The following is a 25394-nucleotide window of genomic DNA, read 5'->3' on the forward strand; positions in this document are numbered from 1 at the left end:
CTCAGGTGTGAATGGGGAGCAGGTGTGGTAAATTTGGTGTTATCACTCTAACTCTCTCATACTGGTCACTGGAAGCTCAACATGGCACCTCATTCCAAAGAACTTTCTGAGGGTCTGCAAAATAGAATTGTTGCTTTACATAAAGATGGCCTAGGCTATAAGAAGATTGCCAAGACCCTGAAACTGACCTGCAGCACGGTGGCCAGTACCATACAGCGGTTTAACAGGACAGGTTCCGCTCAGAACATGCCTCGCCATGGTCGATCAAAGAAGTTGAGTGCACGTGCTCAGCGTCATATACAGAGGTTGTCTTTGGGAAATAGATGTATGGGTAATGCCAGCATTGCTGAGGAGGTCGAAAGGGTGGGGGTCAGCCTGTCAGTGCTCAGACCATACGCCGCAAACTGCGTCAAATTTGTCTGCATGGCTGTCGTCCCAGAATGAAGCCTCTTCTAAAGATGATGCACAAAAAAGCCTGCAAACAGTTTGCAGAAGATGAACTGTAGCTCTCTAGTGTGGGCAGCACTCATGCAGCCCCAGACCATGACAGTCCCACCACCATGCTTGACTATGGGCAAGACACACTTGTCTTTGTACTCCTCACCTGGTTGCCACCACACACGCCTGACACCATCTGAACCAAAAAGGTTAATTTGGTCTCATCAGACCACAGGACATGGTTCCAGTAATCAATGTCCTGTGGTCTGATGAGACCAAATTAACCTTTTTGGTTCAGATGGTGTCAGGCGTGTGTGGCAGCAACCAGGTGAGGAGTACAAAGACAAGTGTGTCTTGCCTATAGTCAAGCATAGTGGTGGGAGTGTCATGGTCTGGGGCTGCATGAGTGCTGCTGGCACTGGGGAGCTACAGTTCATTGAGGGAACCATGAATTCCAACATGTACTGTGACATACTGAAGCAGAGCATAATCCTCTCTCTTTGGAAACTGGGCCACAGGGCAGTATTCCAACATGATAACGACCCCAAACACACCTCCAAGATGACCACTGCCTTACTAAAGAAGCTGAGGGTAAAGGTGATGGACTGGCCAAGCATGTCTCCAGACCTAAACCTTATTGAAGCTGCATTTTTTTTAAAGGACTATCAGCTTGGGAAGATGTGAGTTTCGGATCAGCACATGAACTGGTAAATTGTGTTTGTGTCTAAACCCTATTGAGCATCTGTGGGGCATCCTCAAATGGAAGGTGGAGGAGCGCAAGGTCTCTAAAATCTACCAGATCCGTGATGTCGTCATGTGAAAGAGTGGAAGAGGACTCCAGTGGCAACCTGTGAAGCTCTGGTGAACTCCATGCCCAAAAGGGTTAAGGCAGTGCTGGAAAATAATGATGACCACACAAAATATTGACACTTTGGGCCCAATTTGGACATTTTGACTTAGGGGTGTACTCACTTTTTGTTTCCAGCGGTTTAGACATTAATGGCTGTGTGTTGAGTTATTTTGAGGGGACAGCAAATTTACACTGTTATACAAGCTGTACACTCACTACTTTACATTGTAGCAAAGTGTAATTTCTTCAGAGTTGTCACATGTAAAGATATAATAGAATGTTTACAAAAATGTGAGGGGTGTACTCACTTTTGTGAGATACTGTATATATATATATATATATATATATATATATATATGCACAAACACACACACACACATGCATGTGTTTGAGCTTTGGGGTGCACACCTAAATGCATTAGACACACCTATGCTTATATGATATGTGGAGCTCAGAAGAAGACAAAGAAAACTTTCAGTCTAGAATATTATTTCTGGTAGGATATTTTATATGTGATTTTAAATTACTTAGGAGTTATGGTAGAAGAAAAGGTAAATAATGAAACCATATTGCACTTCGTTTTATTCTAATACAAGGATAAGGGAACACTAGCAGATTAAAGTTAATACCCTATTATACCAGTGTCATGCTATCCAACCACAATTTATTTAAATATTGTCCACTTTAATTCCTGTTAAAAAATGCATTAGTAGCAGCTTTTCTCCTGAACGGGATTACTGGCCTTTCAGTTAAATTTAAAGTTTATTGCCTTTAAGTTTGTTGTCCTTTTAAAGTGAACAGTTCAGAACCAGCCAAAACGTTCACAACCTTGAGATCAAGGAATTATTTGGGCAATGGATATTCTAGTTTTACAGGTAAAGATAATCTATATGTTGGATGGCTTACTTTTAATCCTAAGACTGTATGGATCATCTATACGAAAAGCTGGATCCAAGACACGATATATAACCTGTGATACAAGTAGAGATGAGAAAAAAAAGTGTGTCAATTTAAGTTAATGTCAATAACATACTTAAAATTAAAAATAAAAATACCTCTCCCTCTGTAGAAGGTTCAATGTCAGAATATCGAGAGTCACAGATGACATCATCAACTTTTTTCATTGGCCCAACAGAGACTCCAGGAAATGACGACTCACAATCATATGCAAAATATCTGTAGACGTTCCATGTTTTACCAAAGTCGGATGATCTTTCAATTAACATTGCAGCTGGCCGGAAAGTCTACGGAAATCAAGATGTTTTCTATTAACATAAATATCTGCTTGTAAAACTTAAGTGTGCATAGTTTGACCACATAATAATACTTCTGGCAAAACAAAGTCCAACATGGTTGCCTGCCAAAAACACAAGAGTATTGCTAAACTATACTGTGCCTATAATGTAGCATAGGATCTACGAGCCATATGTTAATTCCAGACATCTGTTTGGAAACCAGACAAAGACATAACTTCTATGTCCATAAACAAAGAATGCTTACATAACAGATTGTCTGAAGTCAAATCAGATATACAATTAAATATCCTGCATCCTTTCCTGGGTATGTGAAAAAAATTACACAGTTATCGGTTTTTCACGCATGTCTACATTGTAGCTTGAATATTCTCATTGTATATTGTACAGTGTCCCTAACAATGGACCCTTCTATAAGCTAATTACACACTGGTAGCAATTGTGTTTGCTAGGGGAAGTCATGGATTCCTAACCTTAAAGGTCATGATGAGATGAGTGAAATGGAATTCTGCTTCAAGATCCAGCTGGATTGTGACATTTTCCACACCTTCATAAGAAAGAGAAAAAATCATTAGTGTCTGTTTTATGCCTTCTAAACCTGAATAAAATTGCTTAGTTTTCTTCTATCTATAATGAATCGTATTCAAAATTGAATATTAAAGTGGGGACTTGCCCCATTTCTCATTTATTTATTACATGTGTCTATATAGCACAACAAATTTACACAATACTTTACATATATTGTACATTCACATCAGTCCCTGCCCTCAAGGAGCTTACTACCTGAGGCTATGTTCACACTGATCTGACATGGAAGTTGCAGGACCTCCGATCCGACTTTGCCCTGCAAAGGATTGTGACTTGTCCTTTGACTAATTAAAACAAATCCTTTGCTTCTGGTATGGATGAAACCTCACACAAAATATATATTTAAAAAAATGGCGGGGGGTCCCCCCAAAATCCATACCAGGACCTTTGAGTCTGGTATGAATCTTGAGGATGAACCCCACGCCAAAATTTAGAAAAAAATGGCGTGGGATCCCCCCCAAAATCCATACCAGACCCTTATCCGAGCATGCAGTTTGGCAGGTCAGGAAAGGAGGGGGGATGAGTGAGCACCCCTCCTGAACCAAACCAGGTCACATGCTGTCAACATGAGGGGTGGGTGCTTTGCATTTGCTGTGGATGTTGATGGGGACAAGGGCCTCTTCCCCAAAACCCTGGCCAATGATTGTGGGGTTATGTGGGCAGGGGGCTTATCAGAATCTGGCAGCCCCCTTTAACAAGGCAGCCCCCAGATCCCGCCCCCCCCCCAATCTGTGTGAATGAGTACGGGATACTCCTACCCTACCCAATTTGAAAATTTTAATTAATCAGGAAATCTGGGACAGGGTATATGTCAATGAAGAGTTTTTCTTTCCTTTTTCAACTCAATACTAGACCAAGTAATTTAGGATTACCCTTACTGAATGAAAGTAGAAAAAAATAGAAAAATAATACAACAATTTGGGGATTAAAAAAACTCTACTTTATAAAACCAAGTCTTACCATTTTCTGACTGCCACCACAAATTAAAGCGATTCGGATCAAAAGTTGTGACTACGTTTTCAATAAGATGACTTTCTGTATTATCCACAGCATTATATAGTGCTCGCGAGTCACACGTGAAACATTTCTTTTCATCCTGGGAAAAGATAGACACACGTTTCCATGTTACTAGAAGCTAAATATAAAGACAGATCATTGGTCAATATTGTAGAACAACTCCACTTACCATACGCTGACAATGTGGGGCTGATTTACTAAAACTAGAAAGTGCAAACTGTGCCTGGTAGCCAATCAGCTTCTAATGTCATCTTGTTCAGTTAAGCTTTGAAAAAAAACACCTAGAAGACGATTGGTTTCTATGCAGAGATACACCAGATTTAGCATTCTCCAGTTTTAGTAAATCTACCCCCTTGTGTACTTCCAACCTCATATAGATAAATTATGAAAAAACAAGTACCAAAATATATAGCAAGAATAAGTGAGATACACCCAACTCTGAGAATAAAATCAACATCACCAGAAGGGCCCTGTCCTGGGAAATGGCCAGGTACTTGAATACACGTTTTGTCTTATTCTGTAATGTGTGTTTATACTGATGAAAGCAATGTTAGCAGGAAAACCTTTATGATATATGTGGTATTACAGTGCAGGAAACATTCATACTCCTTGTGAGTGGGCATCTCTTATTGCTGCTACTTGGCATTCAGCGGCCCTTCTACTTCAGCACATAGGATTAACTTTACTACCAAGATTCAACAGAAGATTTCACATTGTATTTCTATAATAGGTCAAGACCTTGAAACAGCAAATCCGCTCAATTTTATCTTTTCACAATTGTTTTATATCCAAAATTGTACATAAGTAATACTAGCAGTAATATTGCATTGTAAATACACTATATTGTCAAAAGTATTGGGGTGCCTGCCTTTACACGCACATGATCTTTAATGGCATCCCAGTCTTAGCCTGTAGGATTCAGTAAGGAGTTGGCCCACCCTTAATAGCTATAACTGCTTTAACTCTTCTGGGAAGGCTGTCCACAAGGATTAGGAGTGTATCTATGGGAATGTTTGACCATTCTTCAAGAAGCGCATTTATGAGATCAGGCACTGATGTTGGACAAGAAGGCCTGGCTCGCAGTCTCTGCTCTCATTCATCCCAAAGCTGTTGTATCTGGTTGGGGTTAAAACTCTGTGCAGGCCAGTCAAGTTCCTCCACCCCAAACTCACTCATCCTTGTCTTTATGGACCTTGCTTTGTGCACTGGTGCTCAGTTATGTTGGAACAAGAAGGGACCATCCCCAAACTGTTCCCAAAAAGTTGGGAGCATGAAATTGTCCAAAATGTCTTGGTATGCTGACGCCTTGAGAGTTCCCTTCACTGGAACTAAGGGGCCAAGTCCAACCCCTGAAAAACAACTCCACGCTATTACCCCCCGTCCATCAAATGATTTTGACCAATGCACAAAGGAAGGTCCATAAAGACATGAATGAGCGAGTTTAGGGGGGGAAAAACGTGACTGGCCTGCACCTCATCCCATTAGTACACCTTTGAGATGAATTTGAGCGGAGACTGCGAGCCAGGCTTTCTTGCCCAACATCAGTGCCTGACCCCACAAATACGCTTCTGGAAGAATGGTCAAATATTTCCATGGACACGCTCCTAAACCTTGTGGACAGCCTTCCTAGAAGAGTTGAAGCTGTTATAACTGCCAAGAGTGAGCCAACTCAATATCGCAGGGTCTGCTTCCCTTTAAATGTGATTTCCTATTGGGAGTATCTCACTAAAAATAACATTTTTGTTGCACGGAATGCCTGAAATCTGACTTGTATCTTAGTGTAGACTATTGGGAAAATCAGTGAGCCAATCACACAAGCAGGAAATTATGTTTCTGGGGGGCATTTTGTATACATTCTGTGCACAGAACGCCTCCAGGTAGCCATATTTCATTACATTTTTCAGAAAATTACAGAGCTGCAGATTGAAAAGAAAAGGACATTTTTAATAACATTCAATTACAATATGACTTGTGTTGCTAATGTATACGCTATATTATTATTCTTTTTTTATTTGCAATTTTATTTTCCCCAAGAAAGTGGAATTAAAGTCAGATAGGCTGTTTACGTTGCAGGGGAAGTTGCCCCAGAGCTTAGTGAATGAGGTGAAACTCTGCTGACTTCCATCATCCAATCATGTGCATGCAAAAATGCAATTTTTTTAAATTTCTCCTGCGCCTGATTGGGTATTCTTTCTTTCACTTCATTCACTAAGCTCTGGGGAAAATGATCTTGCAAAGTGAACAGACTATTTGCCTTTAGTAGATCCTATTGTTATCGACTTGTCTACACTTCAAATTAAGCCATTGGTTATCCATTAAAAAACACATTATTTCAGTTTTAACCATTTAATTTGTATATAAAGAGGGGCATACAAAGTTAACTTGGACAGGCATTCATCAAGAGATATGAGCATATGAAGAAGGACAAACAGCACCATGCTTAGTAAGTCATCAGATTTCATCAGTTATTGATACTGAACTTAAAGTGGAGTTCCACCCTATTTTTATACTTACCTCCATCTTCTCGCTCCGGGTCACCTGAAAAATAAATGGATAATCGCATATTTTTTTTTTTTTTACTTACCTCGTAGCGAAGAAAATATACTTACCTTACTTCCTTCTTCCTCCTTCCTCGGCCGCGGCCCGTCGTCACTTCCTGGCTCTGCAATGATTCCTGGGAGCTGAACGTCATAGCTCCCAGGAATCATTGCGCCTGCACCGGCCCCGACGTCAGTTCCGGGTCGCGCGCGTCATCCCCTTCTAAACAGCTTCTGGGCATGCCCAGAAGCTGTGGAGGGGTGACGCACGCGACCCGGAAGTGACGTCGGGGCCGGCGCAGAGCATCGTGGGACCACAGAAGGCGGAAGAAGACGCCGAAGAGGACGCGCTGGCTTCAAGCTGCCCACATCTGAGATGGCAGCGCTGGACAAGACGTTTGCAAGGTAAGTATTTCGTCTTGCAGGTAAGTGCAACCCGGGACAGATCAGAGGCTAGCCATTGTGGAATGCACTAGCCCTGACTGTCCCGGGGGTATTAAAAAAAAAAAAAACAAATCCTGGGTGGAACTCCGCTTTAACCACTTGCCTACAGTGCACTTTCACCCCCTTCCTGCCCAGACCGATTTTCAGCTTTCAGCGCTCTCACACTTTGACTGAGAATTACTCAGTCATGCAACACTGTACCCATACAAAAATTGTGTCCTTTTTTTAACACAAATAGAGCTTTCTTTTGATGGTATTTGATCAATACTGGGTTTTTTATTTTTTGTGCTATAAATAAAAAAAGACTGAAAATATCGTGAAAAAACGCATTTTTCTTTGTTTCTGTCATAAAATTTTGCAAATTAGTAATTTTTCTTCACAAATTTTGGCCAAAATTTATACTGCTACTTATCTTTGGTAAAAAAAAAACAAATAAGTGTATATTATTTGGTCTTTGTGAAAGTTATAGAGTCCACAAGCTATGGTGCGAATCATTGAAAATTGATCACACTTGATCACACCTGATGTACTGAAGGCCTATCTCATTTCTTGAGACAATAAAAGGTCAGGAAAGTACAAATACCCCCCAAAATGACCCCTTTTTGGAAAGTAGACATTCCAAGGTATTTAATAAGGGGCATGATGAGTTTTTTGAAGTTGTAATTTTTTCCCACAATGCTTTGCAAAATGAAGATTTATTTTTTTTTATTTTTTTTTTTTTACAAATTGCCGTATTAACAGGTTATTTCTCTCACACAGCACATGTATACTTGCAACTACACCCCAAAACACATTCTACTACTCCTCCTGAGTATGGCGATACCACATGTGTGAGACTTTTTCACAGCCTGGCCACATACAGAGGCCTAACATCCAAGTAGCAGCGTCCGGCATTCTAGGAGCACAAATTACACATATCATTTCCTGACAACCTATCGCACTTTTGAAGGCCCTGGAGCACCAGGACAATGGAAACCCCCATAAAATGACCCAATTTTGGAAAGCAAACAGCCCAACGTATAATTTTTGAGGCATAATGAGTCTTTTGAATATGTCATTTTTTTCCACAAGTTTTTGGAAAATGTGGAAAGAAAATGAAAACACATTTTTTTTACACAAAGCTGTCCATTTATGCAATATTTCTAACACATCGCATGTACATAGCAAAACTTGCACCCCAAAATACATTCTGCTATTCCTCCTGAGTATGGCGATACCACATGTGTAACACTTTTTCACAGCCTGGCCACATACATAGGCCTCACATCCAAGTAGCGCTTTACACAAAGTTGTCCATTTATCCACCTTAAGACTGGGCCTATTTTTGACACTTGGTGTTTACAAGCTAAAATCATTTTTTTTTGCTAGAAAACTACTTTGAACCCCCAAACATTATATATTTTTTTTTAGCAGAGACCCTAGAGAATAAAATGGAGATCGTTGCAATATTTTTTATCACACCATATTTGCGCAGCAGTCTTCCAAATGCGATTTTTTTGAAAAAAATTCACTTTTTTGAACTAAAAAATAAGAAAACAGTAAATTTAGCCCAATTTTTTTCCATAATGTGAAAGATAATGTTACGCCGAGTAATTAGATACCCAACATGTCATGCTTCAAAATTGCGCATGCTCACAGAATGGTGCCAAACATTGGTACTTAAAAATCCCCATAGGCAACATTTTAAAAATTTCTGCAGGTTACTAGCTTAGAGTTACAGAGGAGGTCTAGGGCTCAAATTATTGCACTCGCTCTAACGATCGCGGCGATACCTCACATGTATGGTTTTAACACCGTTTACATATGTGGGCGGGACTTGGTATGCGTTTGCTTCTGCGCGCGAGCTAACGGGGACAGGGCGCTTTAATTTTTTTATTTTTTTCCTATTTATTTTATTTATTATTTTTTTATTTTTACACAGTTTAAAAAAAAAATGTTTTGATCATTTTTATTCCTATTACAAGGAATGTAAACATCCCTTGTAATAGAAATAGGCATGACAGGTCCTCTTTATTGTGAGATCTGGGGTCAAAAAGACCTCACACCTCACAACTACACTAAAAAAGAAAAAAAAAAAAAATTGTTGAAAGAGGAAAAAAAAAAAGCAAAAAAAAAAAGCGGCCCTTTAAACCGGTTGCTAGGCAACATCTTTTGACGTAGCTCCGGTCCTCCAAGACCATAGAGTTGAATGAGGGCCATTTTGCCCTCACTCGACTTCCTGTCTCTGACGATCCGGGACCGGATAGTTTTCCCCGCTGCCGGCGGGTCCGGTAAGCTGGGAAAACGTCTGGGACGTGGCAGGAGGGGGGGGGGGGCACCTCTTCCCCTGCACCGTAAGGGTAATTCCGCGGCGAATCCGCCACTGGGACCACCCTTATATGAAAGCCGACCGCCCGCCGTTTCAAAAAATACCGGGGTTATGGGGGCTATCTGCTGCCATAACCCCAGTATTTAGCTTTTAATGGCCGACGCATATAGTCGTTAGGCGGTCAGTAAGTGATTGCATGTATATGGCAAACAGGTGACGATGACTGACGGGGTGACAGGTGACGATGACTGATGGGGTGACAGGTGACAATGACTGATGGGGTGACAGGTGACGATGACTGATGGGGTGACAGGTGACGATGATTGATGAGGTGACAGGTGATGATGATTGATGAGGTGACAGGTGACGATGATTGATGGGGTGACAGGTGACGATGATTGATGGGGTGACAGATGACAATCACTGACGGGGTGACATGTGACGATGATTGATGGGGTGACAAGTGACGATCACTGATGGGGTGTCAAGTGACGATGACTGATGGGGTGAAAGGTGACGGGCGATGGTCACTGATGGGTGACAGGTGACGGGCGATGGTGCACGGCGGTACTGATGGCAGTCTCTGGTGACCGGTGAACTTTAGGCTATGTCCACATGTGAGCGTAGCGATCACGGGCAGAATCACTGTGATTCTGCCCGTGATCCAGAAATCATTGCAAATCGCTGGACACCTGTGCGTTGCCCGTGATTTGCAATAGCACCCCAAATGATGTGCGATGTTGCTGCGATTTCCGCCTGCCGAATCGCGGTAACATCGCGCAAACAACGCATGACGCTCCAAAGAAACTCTTGTACCTTTTTTGGGCGTCATGCGATGTTTGCGCGATGTTACCGCGATTCGGCAGGCGGAAATGGCGGCAACATCGCACAGCGTTTGGGGTGCTATTGCAAATCAGGGGCAACGCACAGGCGTCCCGCGATTTGCAATGATTTCCGGATCGCGGGCAGAATCGCTGTGATTCTGCCTGCGATCGCTACGCTCACATGTGAACGTTATGGGTGTCAATTTCTGGGCACTGATGAGGTGACTGTTGGGTGACAGGTGACATTGGGGGGGGCTGAGGACTGTGTGGGGACCTTTATTAGTGTGATTTTTACTTTGTGACAGGTGTACAGAGCAGTAACTCACTATTTCTAGTTCTTCTCCCCTCATACTGGAAACTGTATGAGGAGAGAAGAGCTAGTAACACTGAGTTACTGCTCTTTGTTTACATTTTGTGATCGGCTGTGAATGGATTCACAGCCGATCACATAGTAAACAGTCACTGTCAGTGACTGTTTACTACCGCCGGTGACAGCTGTGTTCCTACGGAACACAGTGCCACCGACATGACCGCGCTGCGCGCTCCCGATCGCGCATGCGCGGTCATCTTGTGGGCGCCTTCATTGTGATCGGCTGTGTCATTGGAACACAGCCGATCACGTGGGAAACGGCCACGCCCGTTGGCTGTTTCCCCCCTGCCGGTGACGGGGGGTGTCCCGGGGACACCCCGACACCGGCAATGCAGGGCGGCGCGCACGCGATCGCGCGCCTGCCCTGCTTAAAGTGGCGCCGTCATATGACGGCGGCCCAGGATAATGGTCGCACCGCTCCGCCGTCATATGACGGCGGGCGGGCGGCAAGCGGTTAATTTGATTCCACCATTACATAGTTTTGAAGTTCAGATCTTCCTCGCCTTGGTAAACCACAATCAAATTATGAAAACAACCCACTATAGAAAAAGTGTCACAGTAAAGTGGGGTACACACTATAGGAAAATTGGGCGAACGATCTTTCCGATTTTCTTCATTGTTTCACAGCAAATTGTAACCGATGAACGAAAATTTGTATGAAAATTCTCCTACAACAAAGGCTTATTTTTTGTTGTTTATTGTTTCTGATCACGCGCAGTCTTTCTTTTCTGATATTCTTTTACAAATATCATACAAAAACAATACACATTAAACGAAAATCATTAGTTTTTTCCCGTACAAGAAACATTTGTTTGTCCCTTAGAAAATTTTCGTACAAAAATTTGGAATCGGCTGTCGAAAGTATGCACACACTATAAGAAAATCGTACAAAAATTACTTGGACTAAAATGTTCACCCAATTTTCTAATAGTGTGTACTAGCCTTAAGGGTAAAAATCAGTCTAAGCTACAGAAAGCCTTGAGAGAGCTTTTTTATCTCACTTTTTGCTAGAATAATGAAACATGTTGTACCACGTGACCATGGGTTACTGGGTCATGAATAATACTCTCCCTCCTATGTAGATAATCTAATGACCTCTCCACCGAGCTGCACTGTTTCTTCCCAGCTCACAACACCATGACCTGGTTTATCACAATAGCACATTTCTAGGTTAACTTTCCAATGAAAGGCGGCACATAACAGATATGGGTCTAACGGAAAGCAAGCAGTACACCATTTTAAGCATTTTCTTACTATTAAAAAATACAATGTAGGGTGCATTGTGTATAACATAAATGGGAGTTACAAGAGCATGACTGCAAATGTTTTTGGCTAAAAAAAATAATAGTTTGTGCTGCTGGGACACAAGATGAAAAGAAATTTAAGGATTTTCCACTTAGTGAAAGAAAGCAGTCCAATGTTAATTGGCAGAACTCTTCCTGTTTGGAATTCACTACTAATCAGTATAAAAACGCACGCTGTCTAGCGGTTTAGGTGAAGTTTATTGGAGTCTCCAACAATAGATAATAAAAGCTTCTTCATGCCATTTAACATAGGCTGGGTACACACGGGCCGAAAATGGTTGGTGTGGCAGGAACTGGTTGGCTTTTGGACCACGTGTACAGCTCCCCGTCCAACAGAAGCCGGTCACACGACTGGCTTCTGTTGAATGAACATGCTGGAAAATCAGCATCTGATCAGTGCTTGCAGTCATTGGCCACTGTATTCTGGCAGGAGGGGAATTCCCCCTGTCAGAACACAATAGCTCAGCGAGGAGATCGCCGCAATAACATGGTTGGTATGGCAATCTGTAAGTTTTTTTTTCATTTAGCCCACTGGAATGGAAAAAAAGCCTATAGTGTGTACCCCACAATAGCCACACTAGGTGCTTTACCAGCTTTCAGGCTGGGTTCACACATATACGATGCGGTAACCAGTGCGATTCTAGTGCCAGTTCCCGCATCGCATGTCTTTGCCAGGCAGTTCACGCAGCCCTATGTGAACCGCTGTGGGTGTCAATAAAAAGTTTATGACACCCCCAGATCGGCTCACAGATCGCAGTGCGAACTGCCAAATGGTGCATGAATCAGATCGTATAGGTGTGAACATCCATTTGATCCAATTCCAGTGCGGACCAAAAAAAGGGTCCTGCACCATTTTGGTGCGAATGTGATCCTAAATCAGCCATAAAATCTGTATGGCTGAATTTGCATCGCGCACACATCGCATGTGATCTGCACAGCAGTGCAGAGAGAATCACATGCAATGTCTAACATCACGCCAGTTTGAACCCAGCCTCAAACTGCTTTTTAAAGTGGTTGTAAACCCACTTGAAAGACTTTTACCTATAGGTAAGCCTATATTAGGCCCCTTTCACACATGCTGTCCGTTTGTCCGTTTTTCATCCATCCGTTGACGGATGAAAAACGGACATCAATGCATCTCTATGTAAAAACGGATGACAACTGATGATCATCAGTTAACATCCGTTTTCATCCACTTCCGTCAATGTCCGTTTTTTTGAACGGATGAATGCCCTATTTTTCATCCATCAAAAAAACGGATCGGACGAAAAACGGATGACAATGGATGAAAAACGGATGTCAACTGATGACAACGGATGAAAAACGGACGACAACGGATGAAAAACGGACGACAACGGATGAAAAACGGACGACAACGGATGAAAAACGGATGAAAAACGGATTACAACTGATGAAAAACGGATGACAACTGACGAAAAACGGATGAAAAACGGATGAAAAACTGATACATTTGACGTGACTGAACTGATGAACTGAACGGACCGTATGTGTGAAAGGGGCCTTAAGGCTTACCTATAGGTGCTATAAATATCTCCTAAACATGCACCGTTTAGGAGATATTTACAGTGCATGTAGCCGATGATGTCATCAGCACATACGCTCTGAAGGAACGGCCACCCGTGCTGTTCCTTCAGAGCCCTGTGCCGTGAACAGCGGCTCCCGCGCGCATGCGCGAGAGTGATGTAATCGCGCCTCCGGCCAATCAGATGGCAGGAGGATGCGAACCAGCAAGCAGGACGGCCGACCATGTGGGCAGTCCTGTCGCTGAGCGGGTGGCACTGCAGGGGCTTCATTTTAATTTAAGTACTTCATAATGAGCTAGTAAGCTATGCATACTAGCTCATTATGCCTTTGTCTTTACAGGTTTTTTTTTTCTAATTTTTTTGGCTGAGTTTACTTCCTCTTTAACCATACAAACAGTAAATTAGATGTGGTTTAAAGTGAAGGGATATTTTTACTAAGTATCGGACTACAAGTCCAGGGGAGTCAATTTTCTTCTTGAAAGTAGAAAACTCCTTAAAAAATAAGACATTTTTTTATTGTTGAGATCTAGTTGGGTTGTAAAATCTAAGAAACCATTTAATTTGCTACATCAAGAGGTGGAATGACATAAACATTTCCTTGAAGACATCAGCTGTAACACAGCTCAAGAAAATAGAAAGTGGTTATAATTAGAACTAATTAGGAAACTACATTTAGTTCAAACAGAAGCAAAGAGCTATGGAAATTCTACTAAACAAAGGACTATGGACAGAATCTCGGGAAGATAGTCACGTATTTATATGTGGAAGACAGTGAAATTTATAGTAACAGATGGCCTCTACAGGCAGTTTTTCATTTTACTGTTGAAGGGGCCTAAAGTCAATAGTATTACTCTGGTCATACACTGTTAGATTTCTTTTGTTCAGTCTGTGGACTGAAAGGGAAAAAGTCTAAAACTAGATACACACTATGCAAATTTTTTTTAGATTTTTTTCCTTTAGATGTACCAAAACCATATAATATGAGGTCAAACCTAAACACTTTAATTTTGTATGCAGTCAGGCAGGCCCTTGTACTACATGGTTGAAGTTAAATCTAAAGGAAATTGAACAACAAAAGTTGTATAGTGTGTATCAAGCTTTAAAGCTGTTCATACACTGATCGAAATTCAGCCGGCTCAGTAGGAGCAATTTGTATTCCAATCAGCGAGTGGCTTTCCCTGCTTGACTGAACTCTATCATTTGATTGACTTCTGTCAAAATGGCATGCTAGAAAACTTCTCCCTGTTGCCGCTGATCAGTGTATCAGTGTATTCTGACTACGGAATTGTCCTAATGGGGATTTCTCCCTTCACCTATTTTGTGTGGATGAATTTTTTTCTGAGATATATATATATATATATATATATATATATTTATATACACACACATACACGCCATTTTTTTTGTGGGCTGAATGAAAACAGTGTATGGCCAGCTTTACAGGCTACACAACATGGACAGACAACACCCCTGCTGGGCTATTGTATTCAGCCTGCCACTGCCAGAATACCTGAACACCTGAACCGCTGTTTGTTCAAAAATTTCCAGCAGGCTCCTTCAACAAAAATTGATTTAATGATCAACTTTAGTCAAATGAAGCAGGGCCATACACTGCTCATATTTTGTCCAGTTCTTCTGGAACCAACCAATATTTGCTCAGTATTTGGCCATCCTAAATCCCTCCAATTGGTTTAAAACTTTAGAGAACGAGTTTACGATTATTTAATACAGATATTTATGGAAATATATATATATTTATTTATACATTCACATTAGTTCCTGCCCTCAAGGAGCTTACAATCTAAGTTCCCTAACTCACATTCATACACACACGTAGGGCCAATTTACCTATGTGTGGGGGGGAAACCGGAATAACTGGAGGAAAGCTACACAAGCACATGGAGAACATGCAAACTCCATGTGGTAGTGTTGTATTTGGGATTGCTCCTTAAATGCAGTCTGAGGCCTGCTTAAAATGTCAAGCAAAAAAAGTTTTCTCAGTTTTGGGTAGGAATGGGGAAGAGTTACTGCCCCTGCTGAGATATCCAGGGACACAGTTTATCCTCACTGTCCCGCTGACAAGGTTTTACCAGACAGGAGGTGGATTAGCTAGAACCTCTGTCAGATTTGGATTTTGGATTTTGTCCTTGCAGGTACACTTTACATCAACAGCGATCGCCCATGCTTGTGCAAGGCCCCATTCACACAGGGTGATTAGTTCCGTGGCACATGCAGGTCCGTATTCTGCCAGCACAGGAATGCACAGGGTTTGCGTGCATCCATGTGCCAGCAGTCTATAGATGTGTTTTGGGACAACCGGCTGCACAGACAGAGTCACTGTGTGTCCCAATGTAACATTCGTGTGGGTGCATGTCCCTGAACCCACTCTGGGTGTGTTTAAGGCTGTGCACCCCCACCCATACAGATGTCACATTCGGGCACAGAGACTGTGGCCATGCAGTCGTGTAGGGACAGGAATACAATGTAAATCACATGTAACTGCATCCATAGCCACCTGCAAGCAAAACACACTGCTCTTTAGCATACATGCAGGGTGCCATCAAAGGCAGTAAACTGTAAAAAAAAAATTAGGCCTAGGGCAGTCAAAGTCATAATGTGCTAGTATGCATCGCATACTAGTACATTATGACAGACTTACCTACAAACAAAGCCCTCCAGCTGTGTGCTGCCACCACTAAAGGAGCTTTCAACTTTACTTGTTCAGTTAACCACTTTACCGCTGCTCACTAGAGCTCTACTGCGGCAAAGTGGTTCGACCTACATCGCCAGACATGCCCCTCTCTCGGCGGCGGAGGCTCGCTCCCGCTGTATTCAATCACAGCGGGAGTCGGGCCAGGGGAGGAGCGGCGGTGATCACCGCTGCTCTTCCCCGATCGTCGGGGAATCGAGTGTGGAGATCCGCCCGCTTGTGTAAACAGAGCGGGCGGTTCTCCTAAGTGACAAACAGTGACAGATTGCAGGGTTCAGCTTAGCTGAACCTGCGATCTGTCCCTGTGTCACTCAGTCACCTCCCCCCACACATGTCAGTAAGCACCAGGCATACATTAACCCCTCCCTCTCCAATAAAATTAACCCCTTCCCTGCCAGTGTCATTTTTACAGTAACAGTGCATATGTATAGCACTGATTACTGTAGAAATGTCACTGGTACCCCCAAAAGTGTCAAAAATGTCAGTCAAGGGTCCGATCTGTCCGCCGCAATGTCGCAGTCCCGCAAAAAAATCGCAGATTGCCGCCATTACTCGTAAAAAAAAAAAAACACCAAAAACAACAGAAATCTTTCCCTTAGTTAGTAAACGCAATAACTTTTGCGCAAACCAATCAAAAACGCTTATTGCGATTTTCTTTTACCAAAAATATGTAGCAGAAAACAAATTGGCCTAAAATGTTAAAAAATTTTGATTTTTACATTTTTTTGGGGAATTTCATATAAAAATATTTGAAAAATATTGTTATTTTTGCAAAATTGTCATTTCATTTGCGTACAGCGTCGCACAACCGCGCAATTGTCCATTAAAGTCACGCAGTGCCGAATCGCAAAATAGGCCCTGGTCAGGAAGGGGGTAAAATCTTCCGGGGCTTAAGTGGTTAAACTTTGAAAATGAAAGCTGATTGGTTGCTATGCAAGCTCAGTTTTGATAAATTCCCTTCATAGCTTTGGATAGAAGGAACATGCTAATTGTATGTAAAATGTAAAGGTTGAACAAAGTTAAAGAAAACATTCTTGTAGAGTGATGGCAGGGACGGAGGAGATAGCAGATGCTATTTTGTGTCTTTGTGGAAAACACAGAGTTAATCCAGAAAACAGAGGGCTGAAAGCAGTGTAAACATGGACAGGAAACACTATGCAGATGCAACTGTTCAAACAATGCACATGTGTGTGAATATTCACATTACACCCAGCCTCCTCTGCCAGATGTTTTTTGTTTAATGGGGAATGTTGAGGGGGAGAGCTTCATCCCTGCCTGGGAAGATTTGCAGATCCCCCTTAGGATTTGAGTGCGTCCATATTCCCTTTCTCAAATTTCATGGGAAAAAAAATCCTTACAAAGTGTGTGGGAAGGGAGCAGAGAAAGAAGGTTGTACCTGGAGATGGCTAACAATACAGAAGGAGTCCGGCTTCTGGAGACCACATGTAGAAGATGCACGGAGTTGCTGAGCCCGTCCGTTCAGCAGGTCACCAGTGGCTGGGTAGCAGCTGCCTTCGGCACATCCATGGCTGAAATCTGGTTCTTGAGAATGGGCAATGCCAAACAGTACGACTAAGTAAAAAAAAAAAAAGTTAGAAATTCTATTAGCGCACATCAGAGATTTAACTTAATTCAACAAGTTGGTATCAAGAAGACATCTGACTTACTACATTATTATTATTATTATAATGCAGGATTTCTATAGCGCCAACCAGGGGCTGACTGGCAACTTTCGGCCCAGGGGGCAAGTACAATCCAGAGGTCCCTGGTGCAGCGACTCGGCCCCCCTCCCACTCTCCCTCTTCCCGGCCTCCTTTTGACCCCCATTCCAAGCTAAAGCTCTGCTCTAGGTACTCTCCAACCCCCGGCCGAATCCAGGTTTCCAACCTGGCCAGCAGGGGGCGGTTGGGGGGAGCTGGGACAGCTTGGTTGGGGCTGGCCAGAGGAGAGTCTCCAGTGGGGTATGGAACTGGCCTCTGACACAGTTTACACCATCCATGCTGGGGGAAGGGGGCTCTATCCTTGTCTTCATCTTGCACGTAGTAGGTCAGCAGCGGAAATTTTTTTTTCCCTTCACCAGGAATAATTTAGGCATGCCTGTGGCAGCCTTTCAAAGTGGCCCAGGGGGCAATTGCCCCCCTGCCCCCTGGCCCAGTCCTCCCCTGGCGCCAACAGTTCGCGCAGCGCTTTACAACATACAACAAATGCTAAAGTTCAGTAAACCAGATCAATCAAATAAATGTATTATCTCTTGTCATGCATGGCATTAATCTCTGATTGACATCTGTATCTCATCCTTAACATAAGAATTTAAATTTGTGTAGATGAGCTAATAATCTGATTGATTGCTGAGACTGCCGCATGTTGTTCACCATATTTGTTCTTTGCTCTGCTACATTTATTTTTAGATTACATGTATTTATTTACACAGCACTTTACATAGTGAACCTTCACATCATTTTTTTTTTTTAATCAGATAATTTTTATTGAAAACTTTTTTGCACAAACAATAAAAAACAAGACCAAACAGAAAGAGAAAGAAAAAGCTGGTCAACAACTTGAGATAAAGCATCACTTACGTATGGTAAACAATGATACAAAGGTACAGGGGAGAGCATATTCATCGGTACATAGGGGTGTAAACATGGACCATGAGTCACCAAGGTGATCTAAATCATAAATGGCACGTAACACATCATCTTATCCCATTATGGTGGGTACTAAACCCAGCCTGCCCCATGTACCAAGGTGGTGATGGCATCTCAAGTAATACAGGATATAATAGGTGAATACCGATGAAATAACCAGTGGAGTTAAACAGCATTGTATTTCCCACAGCACAGGTATTTGCTACCTAGTAAACCTTCACATCATTTTTCTCCCGTTAGGCCCCTCTCACACTTGTGCGACTTGTCCTGCGACTTGTGACTGCAAAGTCGCATGACAAGTTATACCCCATAATTTCCAATGAGTACCGTTTATATCTTTGCAACTTCAAGTCTCAGTGACTTCAAAGTAGTCCCTGCACTACTTTTGACTTAAAGCGGAGTTCTGGCCTCAAAATCGACAAAATCGATTTTGGGCCATCCGCTTGCTGAGTGTCACCTGAAAAACAAATGGATAATTACGATTTTTTTTGTTTACTTACCTTGTTATTGAAGAAAATATACTCACCTTTCTTCCACTTCCTTCCTCTGCGGCCGCGGCCCGCGCCGTCACTTCCTCCTTGCATTGATTCCTGGGAGCTGAACGTCATCGCTCCCAGGAATCATTGCGCCTGCACTGGCCCCGCTTGTCAGTTCCGGTGCAGGCGCGTCATTCCCTGCTAAACAGCTACCGGCATGCCCAGAAGCTGTGGAGGGATGATGCGCCCGCACCGGAAGTGACGAGCGGTGCCGGTGCAGGCGCATTCTGAGAGAAGAGGACGCAGAAGAGGACGCGCTGGCTTCAGCTGCCCACACCTGAGATGGCAGCGCTGGAGAATAAATTTTCAAGTTAAGTATTTCTTCTAAAAGGTAAGTGCAACCCGGGACAGTTCAGAGGCTATCCATTGTGGAATGTACTAGCCCTGACTATCCCGGGGGTATTTTTATCTAAATTTCATCCCCGAGGCCGGAACTCCACTTTAAGGTCCTTAGACCTAAAGATTACACAGGCATTGCTTCAAGTCGCATCAAAGTTGCACAACTTTCAGGTTGCACAAGTGTGAAAGGGGCCTTAAAGTACCTTTATACAAAATGAAAAAAACATGGTATACTTACCTGTTCTTTGCTATGCTATTGCACAGAAAAGCCCTGATCCTTTTTTTTGTGGGGTCCCCCCGCTGGCACTCCAGGCCCCTCCTCTTCAGTAAATTCTCCCATAGGAAGCCGCTTTCTATGGGGGCACCTGTGCGGGTTCCCTCCAGAGCCTTCCTGTCTGCGTCTAATGATACAGACTGGGCAACTTGGCCCTGCCTCCCTCCCCCATCATAGGCAATTGCTCTCGCTGCTATCAATCTCTCCAGTAAGGAGGGACACAGCGGAGAGAGCTGCTGCTTTCCTGCACATTGCTGGATCCGATTGGGCTCTGGTAAAAATAGGGGGGGGGGGGGTGAATCCTGCAGCAGAGAAGGTTTTTTACCTTAATGCATAATGCATTAAGGTAAAAAAACCTGGAGACTTCAGAATCATTTTAAGGAGTTTACAATCTAAGGTCCCTACCTCACATACTTACACATACTAAGGCAATTCCTTGCCCACAAGGAGTGAACAATGTACTGGCGGCCAAGCATGCTTTGATAAATAATCAATTTCTTTCCGATCGATCTGTTCCAATAATTATTGATATATAACAAACCATTCAACTGATATTGTGCTTTGTGTGCTACACAGAGGAAGTGGATTGTGATCAATAGTTGGCTATAATTGTAAATTACCAATTGCATTTCTGTTTTCACCAAAATCTCATAATCTGACCGAAATACTGTTGTATTCATGAACAAAGCATCTAAATGCTGCAAACATATTCCACCCTGGCCGAACGACTCAAGTTTGATTGAAATGGAGTGTAAATTGATCAAAAGGTAAGCTATGTGGATTAGATCATGTTTATCGAATTAAAAAAAATAAAAATTAAGTCCATGTGGTCACCATGGGGGTCCTTGCCATTCCTTGCCCTCAAGGAGCTTACAATCTTTGCTCCCTAACACATGCATACACATTCTATGGACAATTTAGACAGGAAACATGTCTGGAGCAGGAAGAACATGCAAGCGTCATGCAAGTAGTGTCACGGTTCATATATGAACCAAAAACCACAGCTCAGCAAGGCAGGAATGCTGGCCACTAAGCCACTGTGCTGCATTTAAAATCATATATTTTATGTGCATTTTCAACACAGTAAGGAGAAGGTTCACAGCCAGTCCAATTATACAGGTCGACAGAAGCAAGAAAGGGTGGTGTATTGAAGAGCGTTAGAAAATATTACAGTCTGACAGTTACAGATGTTGTAAAATTCCTGGGTGGGTTCACAATTAAGTACCTTTAATTGCTGCTAGTCACACATACACAGACAAAGAGCACTCTAACACATCCCCTGCAGCAAGGAAATCGCACATAAACATACACAAAGGAAACAGTAAAAGGGTAAAATAAAAATGTTTAATTGTCACATAAACCCATCCGACACACACAAATTAGACACAATAGGACAATTCAGGACAACCAATAGGATCATTTGCTGTGTGTTGGTACTACGCCAACACAAACTGTGGTCCAAGATGTGTAATTAGGCAACTAATGTTTCTGGCAAAAAGTATTCCTCCTTATATATCATCACACAGTATAGAGAGGAATGATGTGCACTAATCTGAGAATATATATATATATTTCTATTGAGCATCGCCCCTTATAAGGAATTCACTATACTTGTTTGCCTTATTTGTAGCACAGCTACACACATTCCTATACTACTAAAAGCTTGATGCACACATTTGTGTGGATTAACAAAAAGTAGAGCTAAAGCCAACTTCTTTTTTTTCAGTTTGGATAGAGTAAGGGAAGTTTATTTCCATCTGTCAGTTTATTGCCATCTGTGCCCTTTGGCAATATATTTCCCCATCTGTGCCCCATAAGTACAACAGGAAAAAAGAGGAAATCCCTACACAGTAAGGGAATTACTGGTTGTCACTAGAACTAGTGTTCCCATTGGATGATTTCCCCTTATGGTGACAACCCAAAATTTGGGATTTTCTTTCACTTTTTGGTGGAACCCGTAAACAGGAAAAACAGAAGACGACGAATCTCCATAACGAGGACACAGACAGCTATAAAACCTGACAGAAGTTCCAATCTCTCTCCACTCTAAAACTGCCAAAACAAAAAGCCCTCACATCACCTCCAGGACTTCTCCAGAGCGTCTCCTTTCCTCTGGAACTCCCTACCCCAGTCTGTCCAGCTAACACCTACTCTACTCACCTTTAGGTGATCCTTGAAAACTCATCTGTGCTTTAAGGAAGCCTATTCCACCTCTAATGGTACTTTCACTTTTCTATCACCTCATCCCCCACAGTTATTACATTTTAAATCACTTGCACCTCTCTTTAGACTGTATGCTCCCATGAGCAGGGCCTTCCTATATCGAATTGTATTGTAACTGTACTCGCTTCCTTATTTTGAAAAGCCCTGTGCAAACTGTTGACATTATATAAATCAAGTATAATAATAATAATAATTAAACCTAGAAATGAAATTTTGTTGCAAAAGGCCTTGTTCACATCTGGCATTTGGGATCTTTGGCAGAAACTCTGCGATTCTGCCCTTGATCCCAAATTGCACTGCAATAGTGGCAAAATGCACCATGTGTGTTTGGGTGCCCTCCATTCTTAATGGTACATAAACGCGGTTCGGATTGCAAACCTCATTATGCGAAGCTTGTCACCCAAAAAGGAGAAGGAGCTTGAAAATGAATGGCACCCAAACATGCGTGGCGTGTTTTGCCACTATTGCAGTGCCGTTTGGGATTGGAGGTAGAAGCGTGGCAATTCTGCCGGAGATACCAAAACTACAGATTTGAACGGGGCCCTAAAATACTGAACAATGTCAATGGGCCCTACATTGTTAAGGGCCATACACACTATAAGATTTTCTGAAGACTTTTTCCTTCAGACTTACCAAAACCATATAATATGAGGTCAAACCTAAACACTTTCAATTTGTATGCAATCTGGCAGGCCCTTGCACTACATAGAAAAGGTAAATCTGAAGGAAATCTAACCACAAAAGTTGGATAGTGTGTATCTAGCTTAAAGTCTGCAGTACAGCAATTGTACCTTGCTTTCCATGAGAAATATTTGTAGAATGGTGAGGTCAGACAAGCACATAGCACTTAATTAGAATAGAAATAGGCTGCGTGTTTCCCTCCAACTGGGTTTAGAGGGTAGTTGAACACAGAAATGAATAAGAGGATCGGGCTATTGCCTAAACAAACATTATGGAGAGTGATCAACTTCATAAATCCTACATGTGTAAATTGGTCTCCGGGAGGGATCACCACTCATCTCTTCTGCCCAGAGTAAGGAGGGACCTAACAATGCATGCCCATTAGCTTATCAGTAGAGCAATAGGAACTGTACAAAATGTTGGCCAAGAGTCACGCTGGTGCTAGATGTATGACCATGACTGCACCTAACCCATGTACGTGTTCCTGTTCCAAACGTTTCTTTGCCACATACAGAATGGTTCCTATTCATTAGAGGTAGTGGTGATGCCTTTTGATGGGAGGCTAAAGCTAGGCAACTTCAAACACAATGTTCCCTTCAAACCTTATCTACAAAGCAGTTCAGACTTGCAGAGCTGATATTGCTTTTCTTTCCTACCCCCCACTGTTGGGGTAATTAACCATTTTAGTTCTACAGGATGTTAAGCTCTTTTGTTAAGCTTCTAGTACCCAAAAAAGGAAATGAATCATGTTTGAGCTATTTTTTTTTTAAACGGTTTGTAGTATATATTGTTAAAAACTACAGTACGCAATGTATGTACCACAAGAACAAAGAAAAGTACAATTTACGCAAAGTTGCACAAAGTTTATCAAGATAGAGAAAATACTGAAATGACAGGATCAAAGGACAACCCTCAGCTCTCCTTTCCTTCAAATGCAAGTCATTAAACTAGATGCAGTATTGTTTCATGTGGAAATTAGCTTAGCAAATTCCATAGGGAGTACCCCTGATAAAGTGGAGAAGTTCAGCAAAAAAAAAGTCCTAACACAGATTTATTGTATGTGCCTATACCATAAGAATGACAGATCATGTTCTTCAAACAGCAGTCACAGTTCACTGGCTTTGAAACTGAAAACTTAAAAGGACATGCTGAACTTAGTAGTTCCATAAATAATTCCAAAGACAACAATGCCCGTACTTGTCTGAATGTGAGCTATGAACTAATGTATAACTGTTTCTCATGGTGAAAATTAACTTTTCTCACTCTTTTCACATAGCTGAGATTGCTTCATGCATAATAAGAGATTCAGTTAGTTATTAACTCAGGACGCTGGGGTATGCATTTTACACAACTTAATTGGGAACAGACCCCTGCCTGACACACCCTGATAGTTTTCCTTTAATAAAGACCACCTGAAACCTCTCCGTCACACATGGAAGACAAGATTCATTTGCTTCATTATTAAAAAAATTCAACATCTTACAGTAACATTTAGGAAAGAACATTATTATTATTTCAGGTACTTATATAGCGCTGTCAATTTATGCAGCGCTTTACATATACATTGCACATTCACATCAGTTCAAACCAAAAACAGTATACAGTATATACTTGTTTGCATACCATCTAGGTAGTGCAATCACAAACTACATTTAAAATACACATTTCACGCAATACAATAAAGATACTGGGGTTAATTTACTAAAACTGGAGAGTGCAAAATCTGGTGCAGCTCTTTTGCAATGAAGCATTTTTTTGTCAAAGCATGACGAGCTGAAGTTAGAAGCCCATTGGCTACATGCACAGCTGCACCAGATTTTGCACAGTTTTAGTAAATCAACTTCAGTTCCTATCCTAAAGGTCAACCTAAAAGTCTTAAACTTATGAGGCTTACTGTAATAACCGAATTCTGTAAGCATCACAGTACAGTAGTTCTACATACTCTTCTAAGTGAGTCAAGATCACCTTCATTCAATACACACATATTCTACTGTCATTACCTAGGAAAAGTCCCGGCACCTGGATTAGCACCATTGTCCTCCTTGGCTGAGGACACACAGGGGAAATTTGCTTGATCAGCTATCTTCTGTAAAAATAAAGGGAAGATTAAAAAACAGTTTGTGAAGTCACAAAGCCACTATGTAATAAAGAGCATATTTGCCTTGTGAGCTGTGCTTCCTCCTGTGCCTCTTAGATGACTGTGGAATTTCTTTTTCCCAGACCAAAAAAAAAAGCTGGAAGTTGAGCTTCATGCACATGCTCAGTGCACATTACATGATAGCAGTCCCACACCTCCCTGTGCCTTACTGGAGTCCCACCCCTAGAGTGTGGGCTCTGCTCCGCTCATAGGAGGACCTGAACATCAATGAAATTCATGGACTATATGACCTTACCCTCACCCTGCTGAAATGTCATGTTTTGTGTAGAAAAAAAGCTTTACTTTTACAATAGCTTACATTCTACATGTACTCCTAAAAAGTACCGTAGTTTAAACTTTAAATCAAAA

The 25394-nt window shown here is 42.1% G+C and overlaps 1 protein-coding gene across 1 annotated transcript in view; it reads right to left on the reverse strand.

Moving 5' to 3' along the window:
* LAMB1 (laminin subunit beta 1) overlaps positions 1-25153 on the reverse strand; it is a 72567-nt gene extending 47414 nt beyond the window's left edge. Inside the window, exons 1-7 of the mRNA XM_082256717.1 lie at positions 25050-25153; positions 24889-24974; positions 17584-17759; positions 4090-4225; positions 3015-3088; positions 2344-2532; positions 2195-2258 (exon numbers count right to left, since the gene is read on the reverse strand). Coding sequence (XP_082112843.1) covers positions 2195-2258; positions 2344-2532; positions 3015-3088; positions 4090-4225; positions 17584-17759; positions 24889-24922 — 673 coding nt within the window. The 5' untranslated portion in view covers positions 24923-24974; positions 25050-25153. The remainder of the gene's footprint in view (positions 1-2194; positions 2259-2343; positions 2533-3014; positions 3089-4089; positions 4226-17583; positions 17760-24888; positions 24975-25049) is intronic.
* Positions 25154-25394: the final 241 nt, after the last annotated feature.

This window comes from Pelophylax lessonae, assembly GCF_965119305.1.
Source record: "Pelophylax lessonae genome assembly, chromosome: 4".
NCBI lineage: Eukaryota > Metazoa > Chordata > Amphibia > Anura > Ranidae > Pelophylax > Pelophylax lessonae.